This window comes from Corvus moneduloides, chromosome 6, assembly GCF_009650955.1.
Source record: "Corvus moneduloides isolate bCorMon1 chromosome 6, bCorMon1.pri, whole genome shotgun sequence".
NCBI classification, from domain to species: domain Eukaryota; kingdom Metazoa; phylum Chordata; class Aves; order Passeriformes; family Corvidae; genus Corvus; species Corvus moneduloides.
Genome location: NC_045481.1, coordinates 62,694,133 through 62,717,327, shown reverse-complemented (window position 1 = coordinate 62,717,327; position 23,195 = coordinate 62,694,133). Strand labels below are relative to the sequence as shown.

The following is a 23,195-nucleotide window of genomic DNA, read 5'->3' as shown; positions in this document are numbered from 1 at the left end:
AAATCCAGGATAGGAGAAAGCTCAGAAAGGAAAAAAAAAAAAAAAATCCCCAAGATACCAAAAAAAAAAAAAAAAAAAGGAAAAACTAAAGAAAACCTAAAATAAGTGCCAAGTAGGTGCCCTCCCTCTGCCCCAGCCAAGAACCCCCAACCCCAACTGAGAGAGCGCAAGACTTGGTTTGCTTTTACCCTTAATGCTTACATTTAATTTTAAAGCACAAACATCAGAGATGGACTCTAAATCGCCAACAAAAAAATAGATATTTACAATATTTCTCCGGGGAAGGGAGGGAGGGAGGAAGGGAGGGAAGGAGGGATCGAAACGAAACAAAACCACAACCAAACCCTTAAACAAGTGACTTTGCTTGCAGGAGTTGTCTTTAGGGAGCAGGCTGGGTTAGTTTTAAATCACTAAGTGATTTTTATTATATATAATTCTCTTTTTTTCTTCCTTGTGGATTTGCACCACGCCGGGGTGGTGAGGAGGGTCGCACACGCCGGAGTCTCTGCGCCTGGAGAGGGGGGGACACGGCGGGCAGGGGGGTGCCGGCCCCGCGGAGGAGGGACCCTCCCCCCCCTCGCCCCTCTCAACCCCAGCTCTGGAAATTTGTTTCTTTCTCGTTGCAAAACTCAAAAGGAATCCAAAGGAAAAAGAAAAGCTTTTAATTCTTCCGACGTCTTTCCCGGGAGCCGCCGCCGAGAGAGGCCGAGGCCGAAGGCTCCTCCTCTCGCCTAGGGGGGAAGGGGGGGGTTTCCTGCTCCGAGCCCTCCGGCTCCGCTGCGGCCACACTGCCCCTTGTCCCAGGCACTGCGGGATTGTCCCCTCGTGTCCCCCTGCCGGGGACAGCCCCCGCGGGCCGCCTGTCCTCCCTTATTGCTTCTGAAGCAGCGGGGGGGTGCGGGCTGCCCCCCGGGGACCCCTGCGGGGCTGGGGGCCGGTGGTGGCACGGAGGGGGCACCCCGGATTGTGCTATCTGTACGCTGCCAGGGAGAGAGCAGGGTGCTGACACCGGGGGGACAGAGAGGGGGAGCTTCCGGGCACAGGCAGGACAGGGAGGGAAATAAAATAGTGACCCAGAAAAAGAAGATTCCAAGATTCCAACCTTTTTTCCTTTTTTTTTTTTTTTCCGGTTTTTTTTGTCGTCTTTTTTTTGTTGTTGTTGTTGTTTTTTGTCTTTTTTTGTTTGTTTTTTTGTTTTTTTTTTTTTTAAAGTGCAAAAAGCTCTCTGCTGCCCTAGAGAGAGGTTCTTTGGACCGACCATTCATTGCAAAGGAAAATAGGCAGCGAAAAGGGGGTGGGGGTGGGGAAGGAGTGGACGATGCCAGTTCGGTCCCAGGCCGCGGAGCAGCCCTCGCCCCTCCGGCCCCAGAGTGCTTCATGGTGCCGGGAGCTGGGGAGGAAGAGGAGGCAGCTCCTGTCCCCACCCCGTGCTCACTCACCCCTGGCTGATACTTCCCGAGTCCTCCCTGAGCTCTGGTGTACCTGTGGGTTCTCCCCTGCTCCATCCCCTCGGACAGACGAGTTATCCCCCAGCCCCTGCTCCCGGGACACCGCGGCCACGGGGCTCCTGCCCTGGGCACCCAAAGAACCGCCTGGATGTGTGGGAGGAGAAGGGGGATGGATAGCAGTCCCTGCAGCCAGATGAGGGGGAGGGGAAGGGAAAGGGGGGGAGACCGTAGGGGAGCACCGAGCTGGTGGTGGCACCGAGGGGGACGGGGCGTTCTGGCCCTGCTCCCGCTTCCTTGGAGAGGCCTCGACCCTCAAGCTTTGTGCTACGGGGGAAGCAACAAGTGTTTCAAGGCAAGGAGACGACGGGGTGGAGGGGAAAAGCTGAGGGGAGAGGGTGCCCCATTTCTCTGCGCAGAGGCCTCGGTTACAGCCGCCGCCTCGGGAGTGGCCAGCCTCCGGGCCGAGGCTCCCTGCCGTGCGCCCGTTCCTCCTCTGGTACTGGCCAGCCTGGCGGGACATCTTCCTCGGCAGAAGTCCCGGGGAAGGAGGAGGAGGAAGGACAGCGGAGTGAGGCCAGCGGCGGCCCTGCCTGCCGAGTCAGGTGGGAGGCAGCGGCAGGACACGGAGGGCAAGGGGGGGAGGTGGAGGAGCGGCTCTCCGAGAGGGGCGGGATGGGCTCTTTTCCTTCTCCTCAGTCTGCCCCAGGGAGGGTCTCTAGCTGATTTTTTGGATCAGCTTCTCATCGGACAGGCAGTAGAGGCTGTTGATGGACAGGTCCGAGATGAAGTGCTCACAGGCTTTGCGGGTGATCTGTTTGCAGCCCCGCAGGTCAATGAGGGTGACGTTGGAGATGCGGCGCAGGTACAGCAAGGCCTGGTCCGTCAGCTTATTGCAGCCTGCGGGGAGAGCACAGGGAGCGTGAGGGGGACACCTCCAGCAGCCAGCGCTGGGGTGAGGGATGGGAAATCCAGGAGGCACCTGGAGCAAGGCACCCACCTGCCATGTTGAGCTCGGTGAGGGAGTTGCGTGTGGAAGAGCCCACGGCGGTGAGGAGGTTGGCCGACTGGTCCGTGAGGTGGTTGCAGTGGCTGAGGTCGAGGCGGGAGAGCAGGGGCATATGGCGGATGATCAGGCGCAGCGTGGCATCCGTGATGTCCAGCCCGGCGAGCCGGAAGTCGATCATGTTGCGGAGTTTGCTGCGATTGTCCTGACCTGCACGTGGAGCGGGAGAAACAGAGTGGACACACTGCCCTGGGGACCCTTCCCTTGTCCATCCCACTCAGCCCCAGGGCAGCAGCAGCTTACTGGGTTTGTCTGTTGGAGGCGTGAGTAAGTCCCGGATCTGAGGGTCCTTGATTCCTACTGCCCACCGAAGATCGAGGGTCCTGAGAAGGGGGCAGCTGGAGGTACTGAGAGCGCAGACCGCAGACCAGGAACAGCCCGCCAGGATGAGGTCTTTCAGGCCTGGCAGAAGGGAGGCAGGTAACAAGTTAGACGGGTTTGGTAGGCTCCGAGGCATCCCAGATCTCCACCATCTTTCTCCAGGTACATGAGGAAGAAGGTCCCCTCCCTGCCTGGGCTGGGACAGTGGCTGGGTGATGGGACCCAGGCACCCAGGAGTTTCCAGGTTTGCAGGGTGTCTCTCCCCACGATCCAGCTCTCAGGAAGCCTCAGAGCAGGCTGGTGGCAGAGGAAGAGACCCCTCCCCAGCCCACGCTCACCTGGCAGCCTGTTGACGAGCCATGTAAGCTGTTTTTTTGAGATATTGGTCCAGCTGAGGTCGAGGCTGACCGGCTGCCTTTTGATGATGCCGCTCAGCGCCTGGGGGGTGATGGACTTGCACCTGCTCAAGTCTATCTTTGTCCACAATCTCTTGTCACAGCACCTGGGGACAAGGACAAGGCTGAAAGTTGAGTCCCAAGAGTCCCATGGAATAATAGACAGCCAGCAGGTTGCCTGGCTTCCAGAAGGAGCCCAGCCCTGGCATGGGCCCAGCCACAGAACAAGGCTGCTCCTCCTGGTTTCCATAGGTTTGCCCAAACATGGGAGGTTGCTGAAGGCGTCTGGCCACCCAGAGCAGCCCTAGCAGGGTTTTGCTGCCACAAAAAAAGATTCCAAGTTGCAGCTGCAGGCCTGCTTGCCCCATCTGGGTGTTTCTCCTGACCTTAGGGATCCTTACTCCCAGTCTGCAGAACACTCTGTGTGTCCCACCCCACAGCCCCAGCAGAGCTCGCTGCTTCGCCAGGAGGAAACTCTTCCTCTCCCACGGGAGTTTGTGGAGAGCCAGGACCCAATGGCAGCTTAGCTGAGCCCCTGAAGGTGCAGGCAAGGGGACACTCCTCTGCCACACCACTGCCACCAGCTGCTGATCAAAGCAGGCCATCCCTGCTGCTCGGCTGTTAGAAACCTCCCAGTTTCCATTCCCGTCTGTTCCCAAGCCCTCCACGCACAGCTGTCCCAGTGCCAGCATTGTCTTTGGGCCTGCTGCCCCCCGAGGCACTTCCAGCCAGCAAACGCATCCCGTCTCAGCCTGCCTTCCCTGCCTGCTGGGAGGGGAGGCAGCGCGGGAGGCCAGGAAGGGCAAGCACCATCAGGGTGGTGGGTGGGGAAAGGGCAGTGGCACCTCACAAGGACACGACAGGGGACAGGAAGAAGGCAGAAGGGAACAAGAGAGATGGGCGCACACATGGCAGAGGCACCAGGACTGGCTACAGTGACGCTGCCAGGCTCTGGGGAGAGACGGGAGGGCACCAAAGCGAGATCCTTTCCCGTTCCCCCTGGATGTCCCCCACGGACATGCCCCCAACCCCAGGACGCGTCCCCACACTCACCACTTGTACCAGGTCTTGCACACCCGCATGCACTCGCAAAGCTCCCTGCGGGTGAGGTAGCGGAACACGGACATCCAGACCTCGCGCTGGACGCAGCTCTCCTCGCCCTCCTGCGCCCGGCCCCCACGCCCGTTCAGCCGGGCCGCCCCCCCCTCCTCCGCGTTCTCGTCCTCCTCCTCCTCTTCCTCCTCCTCTTCCTCGGCGGCCGCCTCCTCATCGCCCCCGCTCCGCAGGGGCATCCTGGCGGGCGCGTGGCGCACGACCACGCGCGGCGAGTGCTGCAGGTTGGCCGAGGAGGCCGTGATGGCTTGGAGCTTGGGGACGATCGAAGTGCCGTGGACATCTTTGGTGGGGCGCTGGAGCGTCACGGTGAGGTAGGAGCCGTGCAGCTTGGCTTTCTCCACCTCCGACAGCTCCTTCTTGCCGCTGGGGTTGTTCTCCTTCTCCCGCACCATGGTCCTCTCCGTGGCCTGGAGCCGCAGCAGCTGCCGGCGCTTGAAGCGCTCGTCCCGGCTGGCGCTGTGGTGGTCGCTGGGCCCAGCCCCCGGGGACGAGCGCGTCACCACCCCGCGGGGGGACGCAGGGTCGTGGATCAGCTGCAGCATCGGGGTGGGCGAGTTGGGCGGGGGGGTCAGGGGCTCCTCGCAGCTCCGCAGGGGCCGCAGCACCTTGGCTTGCGCCGTGTCTTCGTCACTCTCCTCCACCTTCCGCTTCTGCGGGGAAGCAGTGAGGCTGGTTAACGGGAATGGGGCCTGGAGAAGGCTTTTCCCCTCTCCTCTTCCCCGGAGAAACACAACAGTGCTGGCAGGACCTGCACCAGCAGTGCCCAGGTAGAACCACAGAACGGTTTGGGTTAGAACTTAGGGACACCTTCCGCTATCCCAGGTTGCTCCAAGCCCCATCCAACCTGGCCTTGGACACTTCAGGGATGGGGCATCCACAGCTTTGCTGGGCAACCTGTGCCCGGGCCTCACCACCCTCACAGTAATTTCCTCCTAACAGCTCATCTAAGTACCTCTGGTCCACCCACACCAGCAACAAACATTTTCCTTCCTCCTTCTCAAAAGGGGTGCCCCTTGAGGTTGGGGGTGGCTTCCACTCTGTGCCTAACAGTCCAGTGTCTCTTACAGTGGAATATCTCAGGATCACATTGCAGCAGGATGTGCCCAGGCCCCCAGGTGCTGCACCCTCATGGTCCTCATTCTCACTGGTTGCTGCCCAACTCCAGCCCATGCTGGCTGAACACATCCCTGGCAGGATGCTGTGGGAGGGGTGGAGGACGCAGATCCTGCCTCGCCACAGCACAGCTCCTTACCTGGCCCTTCTCTGCGTCGTCACCCTGGTAGCACTTGGGGCACTCCCAGCAGTTGGGGAGCTCATCATTGAGCAGCCCTTCCCCATCCATCTGCAACGAGAGGAGGGGGTCAACAGCAGCCCAGCCCCACAGCAGAGCCCCCCTTTGCCCAGCATGTGCCCTGCTCACCTGCAGACAGCCGGGGTGAACGATCTCATTGCAGATACAGCACTCCATGAGCTTCTTCTCAAAGTCCTGCGAGTCCTCGTTCTGATCCACCTCCCCGCAAAGTGCACACGTGACCGAGTGAGGCAGCCTGGGCTACAAGGGAAAGCAGGGCTGAAACCAGGGTGAGGTGGGACAGCCTTCCCCCTTTCCTTCCTTACTACCTGAACTGTGGAGAAGCAACCAGCTATCCCCCAGGAATCCAACTTGGACTCACCGCCAAGCACTGCCGGAGGACGCAGGACTGCTTCATGCGGCCGGGCCCGCCGAACTTCTTCATGTCCCTGCAGTAGTGGCACATGCCACACTCGCCCTGCATGCAGGCCTTGCATTTCCGGCACCGCACCCGCCTCCGCCGGGCGCCCGACACGATGGGAGACACCGTGGACCTGACGGGAGTCGGGCGCGGCGTTGGCTTCATGGTGTGCGGCTTGGTGATGGGGATGGTGGGCAGGCGCACCCGCAGCCGGGCCTGGAGCTTTAGCTGCCAACAGGGAGAGAGGGAATGGGGTGAAGGGAGGGAAGTGCTGCGTTCTGCTGGGATCTGGAAGGCTCTGATCCCCAGATCTGGCACTGATTTTGGATAACGTGCCTGAGAACAGCTCTGTTCCCTCAGCGCTCCGCAGCCAACGCGCCTGGATCAGCGCTGACCTGGCAGCTCTGGAGCACACTCCCTAACCCCTCACACTACCCCACACCAAGAGCTCCCCTTCCTCCCCCCGTCCCCAGTCAGGGCTCAAATGGGTCTGAAAAAGGCTGCTGAGTCCCAAAAGTGTTGTGGTGCTCCAACAACAGCCACCCTTTCCTTCTGAGGCAAGGTCCACCATGGCTGTCCTCTCTGTGTCACCCTGCCAGCTGCTCAAGGGGACAGAACCCAGCTCAGGCCACTCTTTCCCAAGCTCGAGGCACACTGGGAACACCCACACCCTCCTTGTTTACAGAGCAGGTAGGACAGCACAGCTCTCCAGCTGTCACCCTACATCCCATCAGCCTTTACAGGAAATCTGCTGGCTGCAGCATCCTCCTGGGATTGGCTGTGCTGGGATGCGCACCGCAGCTGATGGGTTTGGGGAAGGGCAGGCTCCCAAAAGCCCCAGCACAAGGCTGCGGATGTGCCAAGCCTCAGAGTGCTGCACCCAAAGCATGCAGACATCCCCAGGTCACCTCTCTCTGAAAAGCTGCCCAAGATGCTTGTGCTGCACAAGGATCACGCTGGATCCCCTGGGTAGGGCAGGCGAGCAGAGACGGGCACCTCCAAAGGGCAATCTAAGAGGCTCATTTGTCTCCAGACTCCCAAATGGGTGTTACCCATCCTTCCCAGTGTGATGGGGTCCTGCTCTTCCCATAGCCTGCCTGTGAGCCCATCTCCTGGCAGGAAGGAAGCAGTGACCTCTGGGAGCCATCCTGGCAGGCCACAGGAAGGCAGGCTGCGGAGGGGAAGTCCGGCTGCTCCGTGCCTCCATCTGCCCAGCCAGCTCAGCCCAGGCTGCAGCCCAGCTGTGCACCCTGGGCTATGAGCACAGCTGGACAGGGAAGAGCAGGGATGCATGGAAAGGTCCCACTGCTGAACAGCTGGCTGCTATCCACAGGCAGAGACTCCCAGGAGAGAGCCGCCTTGCTTGGGGTTCCAAGACCCAATCCTACAGCACAGGGACAGAGACACAAGGGACACCTCACAGCGAGGGGCTGGACTGCCCCACACCTCATTCACACCTCACCCACCTCTGCCACAGCGAGACCTTCCCTGACTCGCAACATTCCTCAGGCCATCCAGGCCTCCCTTATCAATCCAGAGAGCTGCTGGGAGAGCAGGATCACCCCTTCCTCCCACAACAAGGTTCCACGTTCTCCAAGGGCAACCAAAGGGCTGGAGAATACAGAGCAGCTGGTGCTGATCCGGTTACCACCCATCAGCTGAGCTGGGATAACCGGCACGGTGGGAGACCTCCGGGTTTGCCCGCGGTGCCGTGGAGGTGGCTGCACCCTGTGTCCCACCCTGGCACTGCTCCCGAGGCGGGTATGGAAGCGGTGCCACCACACCCCAGGCCTGGGAAACGACTCAACACGTGACACCCGTCTGGATCCCCTCCTCACAGCTCCTACCTTATCTCTCTTGGGCCACTGGACGATGGGGACGCCTGTAAGTGCCAGTTTAGGGTCGCTGTTTGCGTATTCTTCCAACAGCAGCTAATGGAGAGAGAGGAGGGGGAGAACAGAGCAGAGAGACAAAAAGCACAGGTGTGAGCAGAGGGAAACACGGCTCCCGCCAGCGAGGCAGGCTCCGACCAGATGCCAAGGCCAGCATGCTTCAAAGGCGGCTGGGAAGGAGCCCTCCTCTCCCCACACCCGCCAGCAACCATCCCTCCTCCCCACATGAGACAGACAAGCTCTGTCGAGTCGATCTGCACCAGTGCTTTCATCAACTGCATTTCAGCCCCGAGGCCCTGCGCTGGGCGGTGGTAGAAGGGGAGAGCACCAAGATTCAGCAGTCTGGGGGGATTTTGGGGGGAGGATTCACCAGCATTGCCCCCCCAGCTGCACCCCAGGCACGGGGCAGCCCGGAGGGTGCAGCAGCAGGATGTGGTGCCCCAGCACCCCCTCTGTGGCCTGGCACAAGCTGCTGGTAGCCGAGAGCTGCTCCCCCGCACTGCCTCGGGGTTTGGCTTTGACTTTGAGGGAGAGATCCCTCAGCACCGACCGGACTGGCACGGACTGGCACGCTGCCCTCCGGCGCGACAGCCCCTCGCTCCCAGTGCATGGGGCTCCCACCCTCACCCTGGTCCTTTCAGCCCCCTCCAGCGCAGCCCCCTCCCCACATCCATTCCCCACCGAATTTGCCGGTTGCAAAGGTGCTTTATTTACTTGACGTTGCCGTGGTTACGCAGGCAGGAGCCTCCTGCCGGCATCCCGGCGGGCGGTGCTTCCCGCTGCCAGGCAGGGCCAGGGCAAGGGGTGCCCGGAGTGTCCCCCGCCCGGTTTTCCGGGCGTCTGGGGAGACAGGAAGCCGCAGCCTCCCCTGGGCTCCCCGGCAGCGCAGCGTGCCGCCTTCAGACCTTCCGCCTCCCCACGAGCACACGCCGAGGGAAAGGTCAGGGCTCGGAGCTCCCACACGGACATCCGTGGGACTGCAGCGTCCCCCTGCCCGTGGCACCGGGGACGGGGCGGGGGTGGCAGCGGCTCAGGCACGCTCCCCGCCAGCGAGCCGAGGGACTGCGGGGGCTCCCGGGTCCTGCGGCTGCATCTGGCTCGGAGCCGGGGCGGGCGAGAGTCCCCTGTGCCCCGTGGCGCTGTGGCCGGGGGGACGCGGCGGAGGGGACCCTGCGAGCACGCGGCCGGAGCGCCCCGGCAGCGGTGCCGGCGAGCGCGCCCCGGGGACGGGGAAGGGAGAGGTGAGCCCAAGCACCGGCCAGGGACCCGTCCAGGGAGGCACGGGTCCCCCCGCGGTTCCCTCCCACCCCGTTCGGGACCGGAGCGTCCCCGCGTCCCCTCCCCACGCCACGAACATTGCCAGCTGCCTGACCTTGCGCCTCTGGAGCTGCCGAGACTCTGGGGTGAAGTTTGCCGAGCCCTCTTTGTTTCGGTGCCCGCACTGCGAGGGCTGGGGCTCCCTCCCCTCTCCCCGGACACCTCCGGGGGCTGGCTCAGACCCCGGCCGGATCCCCGGTGTTCGGGGACATGGCTGCGGGAGCAGCTGCGCCCCCCGCCCCGAGCGCCCCCGGCTCCTCCCCGCCCCCGGCAGCCGCACCGGCGGCCGCGTGCTCCTCCCGAGCCCTTGGGCAGCGGCGGCGGCAGCTTCCTGAGCCGGAGACAATGCTGCTGCGTCACCCACATGCGGTTCCCAGCAATGCTTTGCAACGGGAAGATGGCAGAAGAGAAAAAGGGAGCGAGGGAGCGGAGGGCAGAGCCGCGCTGCTGCAGCGCCGGGAGGGGCCGGGACGGCGGGGATTGGCGCAGGGTCCGGGCGGCGCTGCCCACCGGCCTCCCCGGGATCCCTCCCTCCCCTCCGCCGCCGCAATCCGAGAAGCCGGGGCCGGCCTCCCCGGGGCCGGGCAGAGCGTGGCCAAGAGCCCTTACCCCGTCCCGCTCAGGCCCAGCCTCCTCGGCGCCTTTCTTTTGTCTGCTCCGAGGCGGATTTGGGATCTGGGAGACCCCGCTGGAGCGAGCGGGGCTTTGGAATGTAGGCAAGGGTCATCCCCCTTGCAGCTCCCTCCAGAGTCTGCACACCCCCCACCCTCCCGAGCTGGAGGGACAAACATCCCGCCAGCCAAGTTTGGGAGCAGCCACATTCCCAAAGACACCGGGGACCGAACCGCTAGAGGGGGACAGATCCATACCGGGTGATCAAGGTGTCCCCAAGCAGCCCCAGCCCCCTGAGACGCCCCCCAGCTACACACCGCAATTAAAATGGAGGAAACTCCTGAAATAAAGCCAAACAGCACAAGGGAGCAGCGGCTGCTCCCACTTCGGATGCACCCAAAGCATCTGCAGGCAACTACAGCTCTGTGTTCCCAGGAAGCCAGTCGCATGCCGACCTGGCTCGGGACTGTCACCCGGGACTGTCACCAACTGTGCCACCAGGGACACCCTCGGGCCCCTGGCACGGGCTCTCTTCGACCCACAGGCAGGAGCGTGACCAGTGCTGCCACCCCACCATGGGAGACCTTCCTGGCACAGCTCACAGGCCACCCCGAACTTCCTCACCCATCCCTGAAGATACAATCCCCATATTCCACACCAAATTCTCTCTGCCCATTGCCCAGTCAGGTATGTGGGCAATGCCACACCAGAGGTTTTGAGAGGAGGTCCTGGGCACAGGATCAGCACTTCTGGGAGAGCCTTCTCCTGTTTCTACAATCCTTGGTGCTCCAACAGCTCCATGCAGAGCCCAGATAGAACCTGTTTATGCCAGGCCATGGGGGTCTGGCTTTAGACCTGCTGTCAGCTGCCTCATCACCATCCTCCTCCCGTCAAATCCAGTCATGGAAACCAGCACACCACAGAGGGGTTGGAAGGGATGGATGGAAGCAGTCAAAAGACAAAAGGACCTCTCAGAAATTCGCTCTTTGTCATTAATCCTTCCAGTGACCCCCACCATGCTCAGGATTTTCAGACAATTCCTGCCACAGAGCTGGAAGCACAACACGGTCACATCCAAAGGGTCCCATCCAAAGTGTCACGTCCCACCACGTGATGCTCCAGGCTGAACTCGTGACAGGATACATATTTCTCCACATGACCCAACAGACAGACACCCTGAAATCCTGATCACCACACAAGAGGCTGGGGGAAAAGGCAGAATTTTCCTGCTCCTGGTGTGTCTGAGGACACTGGATAGCAGAGGGTGGCACTGGATGAGCAGATCGAGGTGGTGGCGTTTTCTCACCCACAACTCTGGACGAGAAAACGCCACGTCCTGACTGTGGGGAGCACAGACCAAAGTGGGGCTTTCCCAGCTTGGCCAGATCCCAGCTCCATCATGGACCTGGTGACACAAGGACAACAGCACCTGCTGCAGATGGGTGGCCCCAGTGGAAAGTTCCAGCTAGAAATGTCTTAGTGATTCCCAGGCTTTACGAGCCAACCTCTACTGGCCACTTCCATCACCTCCTATGGAAAATAGGTTTTGAAAGTAGAGGTTTGCCGTGGTTGGACAAACTTGTCCCACTTTCTCCAGCCACTGCAGGCTGGTGACTAAGGATCTTCATGCCTTGAGGATGCCAGTCCTGAGGGATGGAATGCTGCAGCTCAGGATACTTCTGAACCTCCAATGACAGCCAGCTTTAAGGAGCAAATCCTTAGGGAAGTTGTCTGGGACCACAAGGGCTATCACCTGCAGCTCATCTGTGAGGTGCAATTGGACACAGGGGCGGGTGGGTCACACCAAAACCACAGGCACACCTTTACTACCTCCAATACATTAACAAATTCTTTGATCAGGTCTCAAACTCCAACTGAACACCAACAACCTTCGAAACATCCGACACCAACCTGCTTTTGTGAGTCCCGAGGTGAAACACAGAGCCCACAGCTCAGGTTCCTCCAGAGCATCACACTCAGAAACACATATGTCACATTCTTGAAGGTCACAGCACGCACAGGGCACCCAAAAAGCCACAGGAAACCAGAAATGCAGCCCCTAACAGCACCTAGACTCTTCCAGCCAAGACCCTGGGACCCCAGAGCTGCACCCTCTGCTCCAAACACAGCAGAGCTCTGGATTTACCCGAACACGCCACAAAAAACACCCAGGGAACAGCACTTGGAAATAAAAACAATGGCAAAGACAAGGACATACACATGGCTGTGTCTGAATGGCAGCTTTGGTACAGGCAAGCAGCTGTACAGATCACCAACAGCAAGGAGGGGAGCAGAAGGTAACCTTTTAGGGACTAGAATGAATCTCTGGGGAATAGAGTGAAGCTGATATTCCCACTTCAGTGCTGAAGCAGCTAAAACACCAAAGCTCATTGGGTCATCTCAACAGATGAAGGGAAATAAAACCCAAACAACCCTCAGCAGCCCAAAATAACTGACTCTCATAACTCCAGGTCACACCCTGGGCAAACAACTCAAAGGAACAAAGCCAAATCCACCTGGGGCAAGGAAAAGGCTCCAACTGTCACAAAGTCCACAGCCAAAACTGAAGTGAACAGCATCAGCAAAGAGCACTCCTGCCACTGACAGCCGTGAGGGACCCAGCCAGGGCCCAGCCACCCTCCTCCTTTCCCAACCCCGAATCCCAGGGCTGTCCCTCAGGTGTAACATCAGCCTCATGCAGAGGAAGAGGAGGACACCAATCCTGCCCCAGGACAGGGGCAGGGTGAGGACAAAGCCCAGTTTCCCCACGGGAAGTGCCCTGCACTCGGCTCAGGCCTACCTTGACGTCAGCGATGAGGGCGTCCTCGTCCTCGATGCCGGTGGGAACGCACTTCTTGTGCAGAGGGAGCGACTCCAGCTTGTCCACGAGGCAGCGCAGCCCCTCCAGCTCAAACTGGGTCAGGTGCACCTTCCTGCTCTTGCGGGGGCTGCCCCCACTCGGGTCCCAGGCCTGGCCATTTTGGGAGCCCCGGCTGGAGTCGGAAGAGTCTATGGATGGGGTCTTCTTGAGCCCCGGCAGGCTGCTCCGGCAGCTCCTGCCCAGTTCGTCATAGTCCACGTTGGCACCGTTGGCGATGGGGCTGGTGAGAATGGACCTCCTGGTCACGGGGCGCCGGGATTCCTTCCCTGCTGCGTCCTCATCATCATCCTCCTCCTCCTCCTCTTCCATGTTCACCGAGTCCGAGGAGCTCAGCTCCATATCTGCCACAATGGAGAAACAGGGAGAGCAATCACAGGAGGTGTTCAGTGTGTAGGGGGACCCCCCCAGTCACCAGAGATGCTGGAGCAACAGATATGTATGAGGTGAAAGGAAGAGAGAAGCTGGAAAAGAACAGCTAAAAGCCCTTCCCATTCCTGGTTTGTCTGTGGGAATGCAAGGCACCAGATACGGAAAAATGTCCCAGAGGAAGAAACGGCAAACGCCCTAGACTGAACTTCATGGAATTGGGTCGGAAGGGACCTTTAAAGTCCATCCAGTCCAACCCCAGAGCCATGGGCCTGGACATCTTTCATGACATCATGTTGCTCAGAGAAAGCCCTGTCCAACCTCGTTTTGCTTTGGAGGGGCTTGGGATCCCCAGCTGAGGGCTCAGGACCTTGATGTTGCCTTCACGATGTGAGAAAGAGGATGTGGACTCACTCACAACCATGAGGTTGCTGAGCCCTTGCAAGTAACTTTGTCAGCCCTTTAAACTCTGTGTGCAGAAGGCCCTGGCCAGCCAGAGAGAATTCCTGCCCACAGCACCGGGGTGGCCACTGCAACTTCCCTCGACCTCTTCCATGCAAGGCTTTGAACTGGTGGTGTGCTGGTTTCACAGATGTGAGGAACCTGGGCTGCTGCAGGGCCAGAGGAGAAAGCAGAAGTCTGGCTGGTTGTGACTTCATGCTCAAAAAAGCCCCACAGAGCCCTCCCCTGCCTGCCACGCTGCTGAGCCAGTGCCCCAGCAGGAGGGTGGAAGAAGCCACTTGGATCGGGGTGAGGAAGGACTAAGGGCTGGACTTACCCATGCTGAGGGATTCCTTCTGGAAGTCCTTGGTCAGGTGGGAGCGGCTGGTGATGCAGTACACGTAGCGCTCCAGCACGTACCAACACATCTCGTAATAGAAGGGATAGCGAAACTTATTTGGGACCTGCAAAAACAGGCAAGAGGATCTGTCAGGCCTCCTTCCCTGCTGCTGCTGCTCTCAGATGCCACACCAGGTCTGGCCCGGTGTCCAGCACGGCTCTCCCACAGGTCCTCACCCGCGTGCGGTCCTCGATGCTGTAGATCCGGAGCTGCATAGGGATGTTGAAGCTGTGTAAGAAGTTGCCCCCAAAAACCAGCGTGTCCATGGGAGTGTACACAGCGTGGATCCAACCTTGGGAGAGAAAGTAGAGTTGGAAGAATCCTCCTGATTCACCTTGCATAGTTTTTTGTCACCCTGCTGTCATCCTAGATTGTTTCCTAATTGTGTTAGGCCTAAGAACACCAGCACCAAGGGAAACAGTCTTCCAAAGTCTGTTCCAACACTCAAAACACCATCAAAATAACTCAAGTTCCAGCCCTTATCTCCAAGGCTAAGCATATCCAGCCAAGTCCAACATCTGGGGAATTCCAGCATGGGTTTCCTTAAGGCAAAGCCACTCAGTTCAAAAGAGGTGTCAGTTGTGATAACAGGACTCAAATGAGTGAGTTGTGCAATCCCTGGTGTTTTCTGTTCCTGGTCCTGCTGTGAGCCACAGCTCTGAAGTGGTGTCACAAGACACCCAGGACGCTGAGGAGCTGCCTTGGGCCAGCCTGTCCTCAGCCTACACTATTCCATGTGTCAACATGACAGGATCTGGGAAAGCCTCCTTTAATAACTAATCAAATGTGATGTGAGCCAGCCACAGCTTTCCTAGCACGGGCTGGATCCACAGTGCCATCACAGGCATGTTTTGGGAGGTGGCAAGCGAGAGGACAGAGCCATATCACATCTCCCTCTCTCAGTGACTCATGAAGGAGCTAAACCCTGCCCGTGTCCCAGGAGTTTCAGTGTTGCCACAACCCTGGCCAAGGCCAGGATGCCCCTGCCCACCCTAGGTGTACCTGAGGGGATGACAAATGTGTAGCCCTGCTTGAGCTCGATGCGCTGGCACTCTGACACTCTGTCCCCAAGGAAAATGTCTCCCTGCTTCCCTGAGAGAAGCCAGTTTTCATAGAGCTCCAGGTTCTGGGGCGTGGGAGGGATCAGCCAGAAGATCTGCAAATGAAGACAACATGCTTATGTAAGTCATCACATAATGAACAGTGATGGCTTCTTCCCAACATCTGAATCTCTTCCTCTCCCTGAGAACGTCCAAGGAAAATGACTTGGGCACCTGCCCCCCTTGAGAGGACAAGCAAGGCCTTTCTCAGCCTAACACTGAGTGCTACGGGTAGCCTGAGCTTGGGATGCTTTTTAGGGTATGATGGACGTCAGTGTCAAGAGATACAGAGCCTAGGAAAGCCACCAGAGTGACAAGGGGATTCACCTGAGTTACATTTACCATGTTAGAGCTACACCCGAACTATGGATTGGCACCTGTCTGGCTCCATGCAAAAAGGGTGGAAAGCCTTCAGTTTGCTGTCTGGGACCTGCATCCTCAAGGATTTACACAAAAACAGACCAACAGCCACTCTCCTAAAGCACCTGTAGCTGTCCCAATAGGGACTGTCCTACCTTTCCCCCTCGGTGGATGTGGTACCACACAGAAGTGCCACCAAAGTCCACGTGGAAATCTGTGTAACAGCCCTTGACACTCATCAGACAGTATCTGGTGGAAAACAACATGAGGAGAAGGTGAAAATGAGTGGTGATTCACGTTTTGGAGCAGACATAGCACATTCCAAGGGAATGGGCCCCCCAAACCCAAGCCAATGGCTCAGAGCAGTGCCACAAGCTACACAACGCCCCTTCCACACAGCTAAAGGGGACTGAATAACTGACTGCAGTGGCTTTACAAGTGTCACCCACCAAAATAAACAGGGACATTGTTCCTCCCCCTTCCCCTTGGTACAAACTGCTACTCCCCTTGGGCAGTTTTCCTGCAAGAGATTGTTTGCTGCCTGCCACAGCTCAGGAAGTCACTTACTTCTGCACCTTTGGATACTGCATCTCCAGGATGGCATTGGTAGACTCTGTCTGACTTTCCTTCAGGTGCCTGGGCCACATGTTATCAACCCAGTCAATCAAATCCACCTACAGCAGAGAGGTGGGAGACGTGAGCAGAGAAAAAAGTGGCACGGTAAAGCCTTTTGCTCCCCCCAGGCTGGCAAATCCCTTTTTGCTCCTTCCCCACACCCAGAAAATTTCCCAGTGCCACTGGGGCAGTCCCACACATTAAATACTTATAACCAGATTGCTCTGATGCCAGCACTGGGCTTCCATAAATAAATATGCCAGACAGCATCTCCTAGGCTGGGATTCAACTCCCTAAGCTTCAGGAGAGCCAGGGAAGCCCAGGTTCCCTCTGCAGTCAACAGAGAGAAGTGACTGGCCCTACACAGCTGCCACTTCCTCTCTGCTGACTGCAGAGGGAGTTCAGGATGTTCATCCCATCCATCCCACCTCCGACAGCTCGTTTTCCCACCACAAAACAGCCTCCTGCCCCTCTTCCAGCACACCTCTTCTAGTCTTGGCCTCCTCTGCCCTCAGAGATTTCAGCACCTTCCATCAGGAACCCTCCCTGCCACACTGTGCAGAGTTCAGACTTCCATGTTTCTAACTGCTGACAGCCAATGAACAGGCCATCTCTCTGCAGAGTGACATGCCAGGGACTTGGCCATGGTCACCACAGCCTGACTGGGAGATCAGCTCCAGCAGCTTCCAGACTGACATCCCTGCTGAGCCCACATGTGTTGCAGGCAGCCCCTCTTTTACCACATCCCAGTGCCAGGCTGCACCTCGCCTCCAGAGCTCCAGGGAAAGCAGATCCCTGCAGAAGGAAGAACCCTGCTCACCGTAGCAGGTCTCTGCACCAGGTTCTCCAGTTTGGTGTGGCTGAACTCCAGGCTGATGACGTTGTAGAGTTTCTCGCGCTCCTCCTCCGGCGTTTCGTAGTAGCGCGCCCACTGCGCCATGGACATCTCGATGTCCCGCTGCGTGTTCACATCCATCACATCCACCATCCGTCGGCTCCCTGCCACGACAGCCACGTCACTGCAACTGTCCCTGGGCACCACGGGCTCCAGGAGGTGAGATCCTCAAGGACCCCAACCACCCAAGCAAGTGCAGGGTGGCTCTGGACACTTACCCACACACAGCCGCACATCGTTCACGCTGAAGTCCGGATCCGGCATCCTGTGGGACAAACATCTGGCTAAAAGAAACCATCAGGTGCTTGAGGCTGCACACCCTGTGACCCAGGAATTGGCACTCTGCAGATTCATCTCTGCTGCTTTGTTGTTGGAGAAGGCCGTGGAACGGGATCTCTGGGGGCACAGGACTGGGGTGAAACACTAGGACAAACTTCTGGCTCGGGAAGCTGACTTGGGAATAGGATGTACCATCTCCAGAGCTGTTGTACAGCAACTTCTGGCAAAGGAGCCAGCAGGCCTTGAACTAAGCAATCCCAGCTCTCGTTTTAAAGGCTGCTCATGTGAGTTATCCCAATCCAAAGGCATGGCCGGAGCAGGACACGCAGTATATTCCACTGACACAGCAGAACCACTCCAATGTTTGTACTGGCACCCTTCTCTGTACAAACACTGCTGTCACAGGCGGAGCAGGCTGGCAGCCATTCGAGCAGCTCTTGACCCAGAGAAGTACCCAAAAGCTCAGGAGAAATCCAGTTTCAGCCACACTGTAATGCCCAGTATCAAATCTCTGCCCTCCCAAGTCACCCAGCAGTTAAAACTGAGCCTGGCACGACTTCCTACCCAATTCACCCCAGCACAGAACATCCTGCACTGGATGAGATGTCACCCATCCATTCACAGCCAGCTGAGGGGGTTCGGAGCAGTGCTGCTGGTACTGGCTCTGAAAGTTTGTGAGGGGTCATTTACTCCTCTAATCTTTGTATGAACCCCAAAAACCACTGAACCCAGCTTACACTTAAGAGCTGCAAACCTCAGTGGATGTACTGTAGCAAGAGAACAGTTTAGAAGTTCAGAAAATCAGGTTGGAATTCTGGAAAATGCCAGAAATACTACAAATTGTTTGACTCTCTGGCAATAGATGCCTATGTTACTAGGAAAGAAACCCAGCCAGATGTTGCATCAGAGCTGCACTGGGACTTTTCAGACATTTGGTGGAATTCTGATCACCTACAGCCAATTCAGTCCTCTCATTTTTCAGTCCAAACAGACTAGGAAGAACAGGATAACCGAGCTGGAAGATATTTCTCTCTGCTCACTGCACATAAAGAACAGCACGGACATGACACAGTCAAACAAGCTTGGCAGAGCCAGGATCAGATCCCACACGGTGAGGAGAGATGAAGGAATTGGGCCAGAGTCACCCACCACTCTGTGCTCCCAGCACTTACTTTATCCCCAGGCCGTCCGAGCTCCTGAAGATGAGCGGGTCCCTCAGGCCACCCCGCTGGATGTACTCAACTGTGAAGTCTGGTGTGGGGAGACAACAAGAGGGAAGGTTTAGGAGAAACTCCGTCAGAGGATCATAGACACACTGAGGTTAAAAAGGATATCTGGAGATCTCTAGGCCAACCCTGCTCCTCACTCTTCTACTCCTTCAGAAATCCTGGAACTCCTTTGCAGCAGTTCTGAGAGGCAGCACAGTGTGTGCTCCTGACAAGCCTCAGACAGTTCCCCTAAGGAGGGGGGAGTTTGCTCCAACAGGCTGCTCCTGACAGGTGAACAGCCTGGATTCTGGTGTTCACTTCCCTAGGAAGCTCAGAGCCAAGCAAGAGACGCCTTGAAGAAGCGCTCCTCCCTCCCGTTAAATCCTCATGAGGGGCTGTGCGATGAAAAGCCATCCCACAGAGCCGTGTGCGTGGTGAAAGGAAGGGGAGACATCCCACACAGCCCCTGAATTAAGGATCTGGTAGACATGTGGCTGCAATTACAGGTGCTGACCCAGGCGAACCCTCCCATCCCTGGCTGCCACGTGTCCCAGCAAGCTGCAGACCGGCTCCGTGCTCTCTGGAGCGAGCAGCTTCCACGCCATTCCCCACACGTGCTCCCTGGGACCACCAGTCCCAAGACAAACCTTTGCCTTCCATGAAGACCACGAAGGTGGAGTTGAACTTGTTGGTGGACAGCTTTTCCTCGAGGTCAAACGTCCTCTTCCCTTCGATCTCATCATCGGAGATGCCGTCATCCTCGTAACGCCGCCTCATCGTGCCACGCTGAGGGGAGAACGACAGGAAGGGAAGAGTTGTGGACCAGGAAGGGAAGTTATGGACCAGGGGGAACAACCAGAGCCTCATCCCAACCTAGCACAGCGCAGCCACGGCCTCTAGGGCAGCCTAGGTCTGTCCTGAACCCAAAACACACCACTGAAACATCAGCTTTGCCCCTCCTCCATCCAGATTTCTGCTAATTGGCCTGTATGGGAGACAGATAATCACTCCTAATGAATTCCAACACGGAAATACAGGAGGAGGGGAGGGAGGAAGGGAGAGAGTTTAGTGTAACTGAGACAAAGAACAAAGAATCAGTTACCCACTTTTACAACTGCATCAGTATTTTGCTGCACTGGAGGTAAAGACACTTGTGAATTTAAATCTCTGCCAGAACACCAGTGATAAAATAAGGATTCTCAAGTTTGGCTGTGCCTGTACAAAAAAGGTGATTTATTCCCTTGTTTGTGTGGGGAGGAATAGCAGAGGGGAAGAAACACTTTTCTAAGAGGGTCTCGTAAGCACATCTGTACAGGGATTCCTGACAGACATCCTCTTCTGGCATTGCTGGATCTGGAAGAAATTACTGTCCCCAGCTGTTGGCCACCTGGCCAGAGAGCAGAGCCCTGCGTGGGAATGCTCCCTAAATCCCCTCAGATAAAAGGCAAACTGCTGAATTAGCCAAGCTGCCTTCCCCTAATTAGGGATGTTCCCATTATCAAGCGTGCACACCAACTGCTGGGCCAGCAGACAGCCAGGGACAGGATGGGGCAGGAGGTGACACAGCTGCTGGCACCTGCCTGCAGCACGGAGGGGCAGTGTCACATCTCCAGCAACACCACCAGAACCAGCCTGTGATGACCTCACTGGAGAAAGAGGAATGACTCCCTCATACAGAAGCACTGCTTTAAATAAAATTTTAAAATTAATTAGATGAACCAGTGCAGGAGCACGTAGGGACACACACACACACAAAAAGGCTTTTCCCCCACCCCCTCCAACACTTAATTTTAACTCCCAGTTTCAAGCAGGCTGACGGATGCTCAAGGAGTTCCCCTGTCATAAAGACAGAGTCACTCACCTATTGTTAACAGTTCATTGACTGTGCTCAGCTTTCCAACTCCCTTCCCAAAAACCTGAACAACAGGGATACAAACACCTCATCAGCCAGGCAGGAACAATCAGCTGTTCCTGAATGGGGCACTTTCAGGAAGAGTCCTCAGGATCCTGCGACAAGGGTCTGTCCAATGGCCCGGACAATTAAACAATCTGTAAAAGGGCTGCTGTCCTTTGTCTTAAGCCATCCACTAAAGATGAGTGGGCATTCCCCGTTTTTAACAACACAAAACCTCACTTTACTTACAGCTTTTTACAGAGATATTTGTATAAAGGCAGGAAAATGCATTTAAAAAACACAGACCTATGGGAGTGGCAGCAACAGAAGCACCCATTCCTTGGGAACACTTGGAATTTCACACTGCTAGGGCTGGGCTGCACACACCAAAACCAGGAACTCCCAAATGCTCCCTCTGCCTTTAAACTGAGACTGGCTCTTCCAAGGGGATGCATCAGAACTTTAAGTTAGTGATGTAGAGGTGTTATGACTGTGTTATAATGGATGATTAGCCCACCTTATGAAACACTTTTCCTTAAAAATCACGGAATCCATGAAGCCTGCGTGGTACTCAGCTTTAAAATGAGGGCACAGAGCAGAGAGGGCCCTGCCCTGTGCAGGATTTAGGGACAATGAGCCAACCTCATGCTCAGCTTTTCCTGAAGAACTCAGCATTTTGGGGAAAGGCCCATTTCATGCTATTCCTTACTAAACCACACCAGGGAAGTTCAAGGCACACCTATGCCAGGCAAGGATGTGAATCACCCTCCAGCGTGACCAACGTTTCACTTTTCCCAATGGGAGGCAAGTCCAGGGCTACAGATCCCAGCAGGCAGCTCCCTGTCATTAATCAGAGGATGTGCACAACGAAGAGGAGGATTCGGCAGTCCATGCTCTCACCTGTTTTGGGATCTGCTGGGTGGTGGCTCAGTGCAGCACCAGGCTGCTTTTTGACCTGTTCCCTTACTCCAGACACTCACTTTTAGGGGGAAAAGCAGCTCTTTTGCCTTTGCTGGATTCAAAACCTCATCTTTTGGGGGGAAAAGGCTAGGCATGGAAATTCTGGCAAAAAGAGGCTATGTCCAAACCAATCCCTTAATAGCTTATATTCGACTCCCTTGGCTACACTTAACTAGGAGTAAGAGTTACTGCACTGGGCTGGAACTCAGGTGAGCCCCATTTGAGGATGAACCTTGGGATATGTGGCAGCTCCAGCCACAGACACCATGACCAGGCATTGTCTGTCCTTCTGGAAGTGGCACCAAGCCAGGCTCTGGATTGTGTAGAGCAGCTCTTTCAACAGAAATGTGACCACGTGGCCGGGCCTGATCCGGATCCTCCTGGTGCCATGGGTGGATGCTGGAGATGCACTGTGGGACCAGGGAACTGTTCCGACTCTTTTCCCAGGTCTCCTTCACAGCACAGCCTCCAAAGCAAACAGGTTGGAACCTTCCACCCAAACCACTCCACGATAAGGCAGCCACACCACAGAAGTGCAAACACCAGGAAACAGGCAGGAACACCTTCAACTTGAATCCCTTTGCAATGAGGAAACAGGGATGCAAAACACAGAAGGAAGGGGATTGTGTCCTCCAGCAAAGCAAATTCCAAAGTCTATTGCTCCTGTCATCGGCAAAACATCAGCCACAAACCCTCTCCAGCTCTCAGGCGGATCAGCTTCGCCTGTTCCCGTGGGCAGGGAAGAGTCTGGCCTCCTCACTGGCCCAGCATGGAGCAGAGTGGGATCCCAGCCGTGGCTGAGGACCCAAAAGCACAATGCAAGCAGCTCCCATCCCATCACACCCAGCCGGGGCCACACTGCTTTCATGCCATTGTTGTCTTGGCAGGGTGGGGAAAAACAGTATTTCAGGGCCCCAGAGCAGGCAGGAGGAAGGAAAGGCTTCTGTGCTTCCAGGCATACGTTATGGGAGAGGCAGCATCTGTGGGAGCTTTCCCCTCCTGGAGTCTGCAGCTTCCTCACAGCACAGTGACACAAACCACAGACCCCATGTCCCCAGACTGGGTCTCTGTATGAGGACAGATGTGCTCGGTGGGTGCTCCAAGACCCCCTTTCTTCTGTGATAGGCTACACAGGGAATTGCTGCCTGGATAGATAATTGGCTACAGCTGACACCTGCAAAGCCATGATGGGCTAACACCAACCTCACCTGCCCATTATTACACACACAGAGCTGTGCAAATCCTTCTGACAGCACCAAGTCGGACCTCTTCCTGGGAAGAGCTGCCTACCTTTGTCCCACAGCCTGTGCCAGGGATGGGGCTTGGCTGAGTATGCCTTCCCAGGACTTTCCTACACAGAACACCAGCAACTCACAGTCGTGGACTCTTAGATTAGAACTGCTGCTTCCTGGGAGTGACTCCACTATTTGGGAGCCCTTCCAGTATCAACCGGTTCAGCCAGGGACACGCAGCTTCCCAAAAGGAGATCAGCAGATGTCCCCAAAACCTCCACCTGTGACAATGTTCTGGGTGAAGTTCAGCTCCAGTGAAGCAAGGGACAGAGTCAGGCACTTTACATTATCTGTCAGACAACCTCAGCATTAAGCAGCAATATTTAAATATCACTTTGGTTTCCCAGCTTTCTCTTAGGATTCAGGCATTTTTCATCCTGCTGAGAGTTTTACTAAGGAAGAACTGACAAGTGGTCCAAAGCCTTTCTCTCAGTGTCAGGCAGGGTCAAGATAAAGGCAGTTTATTCATCCTCCAAGACCAGGCAGCCAGCAATTCCCACCTAAGATAGCTATCCTTCACCATTCCTTTCTGACCCTCCTGGGTACCATTCAATTAATGGAGGAAATAGGAAGCATGAATATTAATCCTGCTGACAGCTATCCCTTCTATTCTGATCCTTTCACTTGC

General features: G+C 56.9%; 1 protein-coding gene across 1 annotated transcript in view; it reads right to left on the bottom strand.

Moving 5' to 3' along the window:
• Positions 1-177: 177 nt before the first annotated feature.
• The window catches only part of KDM2A (lysine demethylase 2A), a 33,884-nt gene continuing 10,866 nt past the window's right edge, over positions 178-23,195 (bottom strand). Inside the window, exons 4-22 of the mRNA XM_032111756.1 lie at positions 19,069-19,207; positions 18,386-18,464; positions 17,153-17,199; positions 16,860-17,038; positions 15,992-16,098; positions 15,580-15,673; positions 14,967-15,120; positions 14,141-14,256; positions 13,902-14,028; positions 12,677-13,098; positions 7,903-7,986; positions 6,017-6,283; positions 5,764-5,895; positions 5,596-5,685; positions 4,281-4,993; positions 3,171-3,334; positions 2,755-2,913; positions 2,446-2,661; positions 178-2,345 (exon numbers count right to left, since the gene is read on the bottom strand). Coding sequence (XP_031967647.1) covers positions 2,164-2,345; positions 2,446-2,661; positions 2,755-2,913; positions 3,171-3,334; positions 4,281-4,993; positions 5,596-5,685; positions 5,764-5,895; positions 6,017-6,283; positions 7,903-7,986; positions 12,677-13,098; positions 13,902-14,028; positions 14,141-14,256; positions 14,967-15,120; positions 15,580-15,673; positions 15,992-16,098; positions 16,860-17,038; positions 17,153-17,199; positions 18,386-18,464; positions 19,069-19,207 — 3,471 coding nt within the window. The 3' untranslated portion in view covers positions 178-2,163. The remainder of the gene's footprint in view (positions 2,346-2,445; positions 2,662-2,754; positions 2,914-3,170; positions 3,335-4,280; positions 4,994-5,595; positions 5,686-5,763; positions 5,896-6,016; positions 6,284-7,902; positions 7,987-12,676; positions 13,099-13,901; positions 14,029-14,140; positions 14,257-14,966; positions 15,121-15,579; positions 15,674-15,991; positions 16,099-16,859; positions 17,039-17,152; positions 17,200-18,385; positions 18,465-19,068; positions 19,208-23,195) is intronic.